This window comes from Ascidia mentula, chromosome 1, assembly GCF_947561715.1.
Source record: "Ascidia mentula chromosome 1, kaAscMent1.1, whole genome shotgun sequence".
Classification (NCBI taxonomy): Eukaryota; Metazoa; Chordata; class Ascidiacea; order Phlebobranchia; family Ascidiidae; genus Ascidia; species Ascidia mentula.
Window position 1 is genome coordinate 12,099,218 of NC_138566.1, and position 9,629 is coordinate 12,108,846.

A 9,629-nucleotide genomic window follows, 5' to 3' on the forward strand; every position below is an offset into this window, starting at 1 on the left:
GGTCACGGCTGAATGCGTTGGTTTAAGGTCCGACGGTAATTAGGTTGGCAGTTCAATCTTTGAAATGTTTTCATCTCAAATTTCACGTTAATTTTTAGTGTAATTATTACGCCTTCGTATCAGACAACGTTTTTCGTTCTCAGCGTTAGTATTAATTTTAGTTAAGTATTAATTGTATATGTGACTTTTGATCTGTCAAATTTCCCAACTTAATTGTTTGAGAAAAGCTTAATATATCGTTAAAATGTGTTTGTGCATGACTAATTTTTTCGTCAATCTTCGACATAAATGTGTACTTTAAAAGATGGTGCTTAAATTAATTTCCACCACGCTTTCTGTGTAATTGGATTATTACGTATCGTTTATTTGCGAAATCGCATGACAAAATTTTTGACCATTTGTTCATGGCGTGACCGCGCGATCCCACGCAAATCACGCTGTCTATATGCTGGCAAATAGACATTAATTGATCTCGATTTATAATGTCATTTTAACGTCAAAACTCACGTTTATCGAAGTAACTTTGGGGCTATGTAAATAAATTTGGTGGTGTAGCAAAACGTTGCAACAAAATAGTTTGTAAAACAGTTAAAGTACGCTTAGTTTGTGTGAAAGGCAGTTTTAGAATTATTCTTAGTTGGCCAAAAGCAAGCGAATAACGAACTCACGATAACCGTGTTTAAAACGCGTAACACTGTCCTACAACAGTGCCTTCGAACGCAGTGTTTGATAAACCGTGATATCAGTTTTTCCAAAAGACTTTTTGCGCCCGTTGTGCAAGCCCAAATCTTCAGAGAAAATACATAAAGCTAAATTGTCACAACTTGCCAGGCGACCTTCACGTATCTAGGGGATTTCCACCACCGTAATCAGACAACGCAGAAGTATTACCATGCTTTCGCATAGCAAGGCAGGATCGCATCACAGCACAGGCCCTCGAAATTTGGCGATCTCAGCTCTCGTATATAAATCAATTAAGTCCTGTTTGTGTAGAAACCTTGCCAAGCAATTACGTTAATGTATCATACATTACAATTTATCAGTGGTTTCTGTGTTGTTTTATTGGCGCCAACAAAACTAAACCTGACAATATTGCCATATTCAAAAACTATATTTATTTCTTCGTATCCACAATGGACTTTTTTGATTTAGATACAGGTTTAGCAATAGTGGTTATACCATGTTTATCCCTCATATGATAACGAAAACTTTGTTGTATTCCATAGGCTTTGTTGCACACTTTGCATTCGTAAGGTTTTTGGTCGGAATGAAATATCTTTATGTGCCGTCTCATGTTTCCCATCTACACACACCGTATGACTTGAAAATTGGTAAGAAAAAGAAAATCGCAACAAACGCTGGTCGGTCACCTGTGAAAAACCACGGTGACAAATCGGACATTCGTGCTTGTTACATGATCTGCGATGCCTCGTGTATGCCTGTATTGTCGAAAACGCACGTCCACATGTGTCACAGCGGTGTAACCTAGATCCCACTGGATAAAAACAACATTCGTCAAATCATACCCTTGAACATCAAACTGTACAACGTAACACTTCTGGATATGCCCCTGGCTAAACGTTTGGAAATCATTCACCAAGTGTATTTATAGGGTAGCTGATATGAAATGGACGCTGTGAACTATAAGTTACAATTGATGACCCCCCTTGTTTGTAGTGAAAATGCTTGACACCTTTATGTTCCCACAATACAAGGTTGTGTATCTCCAATGACCATAGTTTCGGTGGTATGTTCGGTAGATAAAAAACAAACCTCTGCTTTGAGACAAGGTCATCTCATTGCTAGTACCTCTTCTGTAATCACTAAACACAGGCAAAAGGGCAGGTAGTTGTGATGTACCGGACAAAACAAATGGATTTCCACCTGGTCAATGGTATATTTATAGGATTTGATCAGCAAAGTTCCTACAAGGTTTACCTGAAACTGCTAATGACTCAACAGATAAATCGACTTGATCAATACCCGGGATTGTGTGTGAAACCATTACACTTTCTGGGTTCCGTTTGTGGTTGGAAAGACCTGAAATGAATGGTTTATAAAAAAAAAAAAAGACTCGTGAATATGATATTACCAGGAAATGCAGTATTATTCTTTGGCTGCGAGGTAGATGAACTTGCACCATGAGGTTCAGCCTAGGAATACATGATTAAATCGTTGTTTTTTTTTCCTTATATTTCTCTATGAGTTCTAGAAAAACTAACCTTAACCAATCTGGCATTTGATCTGAACATTTCAGCTTCATCTACTTCAACAGCCTAAATAATTAATTAAAAGTTGTTGTGCCTTTCTGTTTAGAAATTTAAAATTTTTATAACAGTTCTCCACAACCTTTTTTTTCATTGGTGTCATACTTAAAAAAACTCAAAAATTTAGTGGCACACCTCTATGTATGCATTATGATATCACATTAGAAATGGTAGTAAACATAGTATAGCTTTACAGTTTTTATTAGCCTTAGCAAATTTCAAAACTGTGGTAATGTCAAAAAACGTTTCATAGTTTATAAAAAAAAAATTGAATCAAGGGATCATAGACCAAAGATGTAGCAAAGCTGTTGTCTGGTTTATAAGCAAACCTTATTTGATATGTGTTGCATACTTTCCACACTTTGAATTGTAGGCAAATCTTCAGAACATGCAGGGTGATGTTCTCTGAGTAAATCACCCTTGTCTGTATATTTTGTAGGTTTGTTTAAAGTATTTGCAACAAACAACCAAACATGAGCATAAGCACTAACCTATGCCTCCCACTAACGAATTTCCTAAAATATACGATGGGTTTGAAGTTGTGATGGCATAATCCTCTATATCTGCAAGTTTTTCATTGCATAATGACTTCATTGGAGACCTTAATAAAATTATCAACCTTAACAGGGAAAACAAAAAATAGAAAGTACTGACTGTATCTTTGCCACAGAAACATCTGTTGGCGTGATAATTAGCTGTTCCCCACTGTCATTTGTTGATGATATTTCTGGTGATCTAACAGAAGATTTGCTTTCATCAAAATCTTTTCCATGTATGGACCTTACATGATATTGTAGAGATTGTCGGATTGCATACCTGCGAGTTGAAACACTTTCTTTTTTTTCTTGTTCAGTGGTTCTCAATGTTTTTGTCATGACAGACCACATTTGTTTATGTCAGGGTAGACAAGAACCAATGTTTGGGGTGCCATGTCATGTCACAATGTTTATTGATTGTCATATAATGAGGCTAAGTAGTGTAATTAATACTTTGGGCGCCAGCATCGGTAGAATGCTAGGATGTGGGCATGGTTTGATACATTTCGTCAGATTCCATGTTGGTGATCATTTTAGCAGCTCAGAGCATTTATTTTATTTAAAAAAAAACTAATACCATGCTGACATTGATCTTGTTTTAGCCTATTCATATGGAAATTGTTTTATATAATACAAAAGCATGCTAATTACCTACATAAATCAGTAACCTGACACACTACTTATAAAGCTGCAATCAAACCCAAATTAAACATCTCAAAGCAGGTCATTTTTATTCAAACATATGGCTTTGCATGTTTAAAAAAGATTTTGGCGTGTAAAGTCTGGGAAAAAATCCACTAACATATATTTATTGTATTTTGGCATCCAATTGTTAATTAGCTTTTACGTGAAATTTTGGCAACTATCGTAAAACATTTGAGATTATGAAACACATGTACACATATTCTCAAGTTTTTGAAAAATCCTGACAACGCTCTGTAAATCCCTGTGTTTGGTTGAGAAGCAGTGTTCAAGTATAATGTTAAATTTAAAATAATGGGACATATTTTATCACAGCAATTTAAACAAGGAATTCTAGCAGTTGATTTTGTGATCTTTTTACATGCATTCTAAGCTGATTATGTAGGTTCAAATTTTAACAGTTCAACAGTTGGTTTGTTATAAATTATAATATAAATAGTTAAAGATTTCTTTTGTTGTAGTTTGAAATAATCTTTTGTAGTTCAGAATTCTGGTATCGGTTTCAAGTATTTTATGGAGAACAACTGATCTTTACCCAAGAATTTAAATCAGTGGTTCTTAAAAAAATTGTTAATGACAAAAAATATATATAGGGGATAAGTACAAAAAAAAACTCGAAACACTGTTCAAATATTTATATATATAGTTGTTATTTCATTTGGTAAATAAATTGTTTTGCCTATTTACCTTCGTCCACAAATAGTACATTTGAATCGCTTGTCGGTAGTATGTTTGATTAAGATGTGTCGCTTCAAATTATTTTTATTATTAAACAATCGCCCACAATGGGGGCAACTGTGACTACCTCGATCAGGAGTTTGCCTTCACAACACAAAGATTATTCAAAGAAAAAAATCCTTCACAAAATATTTTACCTGGAGTTGACTTGTTTAGTTGTTGATGAAACTGGGTGTTCAGAGTAGTAGTGATTTACTGCTTCAGTGACATTTGTAAAGTATTTGCAACAATCCTTGCATGTGTAAACAGAAGGCTTAAAGAAAAGGTATGTTTAAACCTTCAAGTGAACAAACCCAGGATGAAAATTTTACTGCAAAATTAATGTATTTACAGTTGATTGCTGTGTTGTGGTTGCTATTAATGAAGTAACAGCTGTTGTCAGATGAAGGTCCACCGGAAAATTTGATGATAAACCGACTGTCCTGTTTGCTAGAAAGCCCTTTGAAGGATGTTGTGGCTTAGTTTTCAAGCTAGATGTCAAAGTAGATGTTGATTGATCACAAGGAAATTTTGGAGACATGGAATAAACCGACTGAACCTACAAAATAAACACAGAGTTTTAAAGACCTCTTTTAAATATTCTACAAAATGTGTCAAACTTGAAGTGAGTCTGGTGTTTTGATAGTTGTTGAGGGCTTCAGTGAAGAATTACTTTTATCAATCAGGTCAGAGTTTGAGCTGTGTTAAAAAACAGAATAACGAAATACAGTTAAATTCTACCACTGCAAAACTGACTTTTCAATAGAATGGAAACCATCCAACATCAAGGCAGATGATTCATTTGCAAATACATTTCCAAGAGATTCCAAATTGTTACCAAATGTCAGGTTTTCGGTTGATAAAGAATGGCCTGCTGACACCCTTGAACTATTTTCTGAGGATGAAATAGCAGTGTATATTGGTGAAAGAGGTAGTCGATTCTTGTTGGATGGATTTACATTTGTTCGTCCAAAAATTGATGCTGGGGCAATTGTGGCTGCAAATAAAGGACTATTTGCACAAAAACAATTTACTCTCACAGTAATACATGTCATGCATATGTTCATAGCTTACATACACATACACTTTTATACACACAAAAACATCAAACAAATATATCACACATTTTTGTTTTGCATTAAATTAGGATTGAAGCTTAGAACAAAACCTACAAATATTTTGAACAGAATGAAGTTGTTGGGATACAGAGGAATCAGAAATGCAGGAACTTAGCTGAAGTTTTTTTGGAAATCCCTTTTTTTGTGTCCTCCCTCCTCTCACTTTTGTTTCTGTGTAATATAAACATTGTTAGATTTTATGTTTGCTATATTTGGAACAAACATTATATACAGCTTGTCACTTCAGAATTGAAAATATTACAACCACAAACTTATTTGTGTTACCACTATTTCCATCCATCAAGAATTGTTGTGAAACTGTTTGGTCCTGAACTTCCGTTTGCAATTCCAGAAAATTTCTTTCAGGTGACGCAGCATGATAATCATCATCATCTTCAGATTTTAAGTCAACATAAAGAACACTATGCGTTTGCTGGTTGATTGGAGAAGTCAAATCATGGGGTTGGTTATGTCGTATTTCGCTTACACTTGGAAGGGCTACATTCTCAGCTGTCAAGTGCTCGCATGCCTGATATTTGTACAAAAACACATCAATAAGCTTACGCAAAAGTTTTTTTTAGAACAGCAACATTGCTTTCAAGCCAACTGTTTTAGATAAGGCTTAATTAATTTCTTTATTGATAACTTTGATTAGTGTTTAATATTCTTGTTTGCACCAAAGGAAAATGCATGCCATAAATAGGATTCATACTATCCTCATCATTAACTTGCCTATTCTTAGTTAAAATTTGAAAACTTGATCCCACCAAAGAAACATTGCTGTATTATTCTGATACTTCGTTGGTGCTAAAGTGCCAATCAACTTTTCTTACAGACCACATACAACATTTGACATAATTAAAAAAGAATTTGTGTTGGAAACATTACAGAAAGAAAAGAATATGAAATACTTCATATTATGAAACAGTTCAAGATTGAATGGTAAAAGTAACACATACCTGAACAATTGCTGAAATTTGAAGCTTTCTTGCTGATTTCATCAAATCACGAACGTTTTCACAAAAAACGTGAAGTCGTGAGGTGTACAAAAAATGCAAAATTGGTATGAATGTGTTGGCACTGATTGAAGAAAGATGTATTGTTGTGACATTGCAAGCCTACAAGATGTTTAACTGCAGTCACTATCATATACAGAACATGGTATATAAATACATTTGAAATTTTTATTAATTACAAACCTTAGATCCAGCTTCATCTGTAAGTTTACCCCGATCAAACAAAGCTTGAAAATAGGTGCTGTGAGCAGCCAGCACAGCTTTGTGAGCCGGAAAGGAAACATTTTCTACAACCAAAGAAACATCACACAACTGTGATTTTTTTTGTTGGTCATACAATGCCTGTTGTACAAATAGGTCAATGAGGTTCAGTATGCAAATTATAACAATAATGCTAAACAGGCATACCTTTAAAAGTTTGTCCCCATGGTCTTCAAACACAAGTGGAATGCTTTTTAGATATATACTGTTTTCCATTACACAAATTAAACTTGACTTAATAATACTGCCAAGGTATGGTCTACAAATCACACAATTATAAACAGTTGGCAAGCAGTGTTAAATCAAGAATAAACTGTCAGTAAATGGTTAACCGGACAGCAAAATTCTAAACAAAATTACCAAAGAATTGAGATCAAATATATTCCAGGAATATAAAAAAAATTCTAAACAAATAGTTTTTATGTAGTGTTGGGCTTGGAATGAGAAGTTGAACTAAACAATGATAACAAAGAGGCAACAGCGGTTTCTTCATCAGGACATGTTGGCTTGCGATCTGATTCACCACCAGAATTTGCACGCTTGACATGGCTCTCTTCAACATTACAGTTTCTTTCTGAATGTGTCTTTGCTGAGATAGCAGATTGGCTGAAATTTTGCATAGCATTGCATTTGTCAACTTTTGTAAACTTTGTTTCCAATTGTTGTACAGGGCCTAATGGTGGCATTCCAATAAGTTCTTCAATGTCTGCAGAGTTGTTTTCTTCAACTGGTGGCACAAATATTGGCTTACGCAGCATTTCAGAATGGGAATTGTGACTGACAGACAAATACGTTCCATTGTGTTCCACCTTGGCAGTTGTGCATGAATTATCAAGCATTGCATTACTTTCCCTAAGCTGTAACAATGCAGTATCATTACAGTCAGCTAAAACCATGTCATTGTTTTGAATAATATTGTCTGTTTTTACAACCAAACACTGACCAAGTTTCGGTTTACCAGTTGGTTTAATGCCTGTTAGTTCATGCAGATGTAGGGATTGCTGTTCTTTTTTGATGCAACTATTCATTACATAACAATGACCAGGTTGAAGGTCACCTAACCCACATGTTGTTGTTTTAACTTGCATTGAAAACTTTTCTTGAATTTCTTTCCTGTTTTCAAATTGGTTCATGTTATTTGGTAGAGAAAAGCCATCCTCCTTATTTTCCACTGCACAAGGCAGATCTATTTGTAATATTGTATCATGAAGTTCCAGAGTGGATAAGGTTTTCGTGGATTTTTTACTACTAACACCTGTGTCAGAATTTTGCAAAATACTTGTAGATTCAGCTGGTATACAAGTGTTTTCCATTACAGGTTCAAGCTGTGTTGCAAATGAATCAAACATTTCAGGTATATTCATTACTGGAGCATGCAAGAAACAAAATGTGTTGTCAGCACAATATGAATTTTGTTTCCCAGTACAGTGAAGTTGGCAAACTGCTTCTTCACATCCACTTTGGGCGCATGGTTGATACAGAACCTGTAAAGGATCATGTAATATGTGTAAAACACAAAACTTGGTGTATGGCAGGCAAGGTGTCTTGCATCTAATATGATTAAATACATAACAACACCTAGTTTTCACAGCATGATACTCTTGTCTTGATACTGAAGGGTCTAAACTGGATTCTTTTCGTTTCTCCTTTCTTTGCTTCATAAGCAATGCTTCAGGTCCAAAGCATCGTCTGAAATTTGACAGTGAAAAAATCTCTTCGCTTAAATATGACATTTCATCAACATCTGATAAATATTGCAAACGGCAAGAGACTAATTCCTTATGTAGTTGCTTAAACTGTTCAATGTACATTGCCTGTAAATGAACTAAATTATCTCTGGAGAAACTAACAACTTCTTCCAGTGTAAATGTATCATTATGCAACCAATGGTTGTCACATTCATCCAACTGTTGCAAGTCAATATCAGCTTCTCCAGTTTTCCAGTTAGTAGAGTGACTGACATGCCAATTTTCATTTTTGTGAAAGGCCAGATCCTCTTCATTTGAATCAGATTCATTCCCTGTTTCAAATTTTTGCCTGTTAACTTTTCTTAGTTGATACAAAGCAACTTTATGCTGAGTTTTATCAAAGGCCATTTCCTTGGATAGTGCATTTTTGCGAAATTTATTTCTTCGTCTATTTGTTTGGGCTTTCACTTGTCTGTGATGGTCACATAGAGCTAAAGTATTCAAGTTAGTTCTATCAAGCTTTATTGCAGGATTAAGACACCTCCTTCGAGTAACCTTGGAAACATGTTGACACTTTGTGAAAGGTGCAGAATGATCCTCCAAAATATGCTGAAGACAATATCTGTAATCATGATACCTAAATCTTTCACAACCAGAGTGTGAATAGCTACATTTTAACTTTGCTTTGGATTCCATATCTGTGCAAGTTAGAATGCTAAAAAACTGTGAACAATTCAAAGTAGAGTTAGAATTACAAAACTTTAATGTCCAACCTCAGAAGATTGAAAATTACAATATAACAGTTAGTTATAGAGTAAAAATTTATGCTGGTTTTTTGATCAAGGTAATAATTTTGCACTTGACACCATTGTGCCTTTGTTGAAAGAAAACTTTTTTCCGTATTTGTTCTCGTTGATTTTTCACGCAATTGAAAAATGCTATAACCAATTAATTGATCAGGCAAAAAAAATCTAAATATTTATGGTTCCAACTTCGTGTCAACAATGCGCCTGACATCACAATGCAACAGGTAAACATTGGCTGAAAATGCATTGCTTAACATAGGAGTTATTTACTAACACATGTAGTGCAGCCCTAAATCCTTTTGTGGAAAATTTTTTGTGTTTAAGCAGAAACTGTCGAAGTGTATATACCATAGGCCACGAAAAACATCTGGAATTAACCGCAACTAGCGTGCCTGGCAGCTACTTGGCTGTTGTGACCGTTTTTAATGTAGCAAATAACTCTTGAACATGTCGAAACTGAAAGCAGACGGACACTAAAGCTTATCTGTTAAGTTTTTTTGGTGTGTAAAACTAAGTTA

The 9,629-nt window shown here is 34.8% G+C and overlaps 2 protein-coding genes across 4 annotated transcripts; both read right to left on the reverse strand.

Annotated features, from left to right (window-relative positions):
- Window positions 1-1,048: 1,048 nt before the first annotated feature.
- On the reverse strand, window positions 1,049-6,976 carry LOC145887781 (uncharacterized). 3 transcript variants are annotated; one of them, XM_082978998.1, is made up of 19 exons: window positions 6,765-6,976; window positions 6,540-6,698; window positions 6,300-6,458; window positions 5,626-5,869; window positions 5,395-5,511; window positions 4,979-5,219; window positions 4,843-4,921; window positions 4,575-4,781; window positions 4,381-4,496; window positions 4,193-4,327; window positions 2,922-3,083; window positions 2,759-2,868; window positions 2,597-2,691; window positions 2,223-2,276; window positions 2,093-2,153; window positions 1,939-2,040; window positions 1,774-1,884; window positions 1,371-1,495; window positions 1,049-1,303 (listed from the first exon to the last, which is right to left on the reverse strand). In XM_082978998.1, the coding sequence occupies exons 1-19, from the start codon at window positions 6,831-6,833 to the stop codon at window positions 1,115-1,117; spliced, it is 2,535 nt and encodes an 844-aa protein (XP_082835124.1). In that variant the 5' UTR covers window positions 6,834-6,976; the 3' UTR covers window positions 1,049-1,114. The 3 variants fall into 3 exon arrangements, with proteins under 3 accessions (XP_082835124.1, XP_082835125.1, XP_082835126.1); XM_082978999.1 differs by lacking the exon at window positions 6,765-6,976 and having other exon boundaries at window positions 6,300-6,420; window positions 6,540-6,673; XM_082979000.1 differs by lacking the exon at window positions 6,765-6,976 and having other exon boundaries at window positions 6,300-6,482; window positions 6,540-6,645.
- On the reverse strand, window positions 6,876-9,024 carry LOC145887783 (uncharacterized). The gene has a single exon (XM_082979001.1). It carries the CDS (start codon window positions 8,999-9,001, stop codon window positions 7,037-7,039), a length of 1,965 nt encoding a protein of 654 aa, XP_082835127.1. The 5' UTR covers window positions 9,002-9,024; the 3' UTR covers window positions 6,876-7,036.
- Window positions 9,025-9,629: the final 605 nt, after the last annotated feature.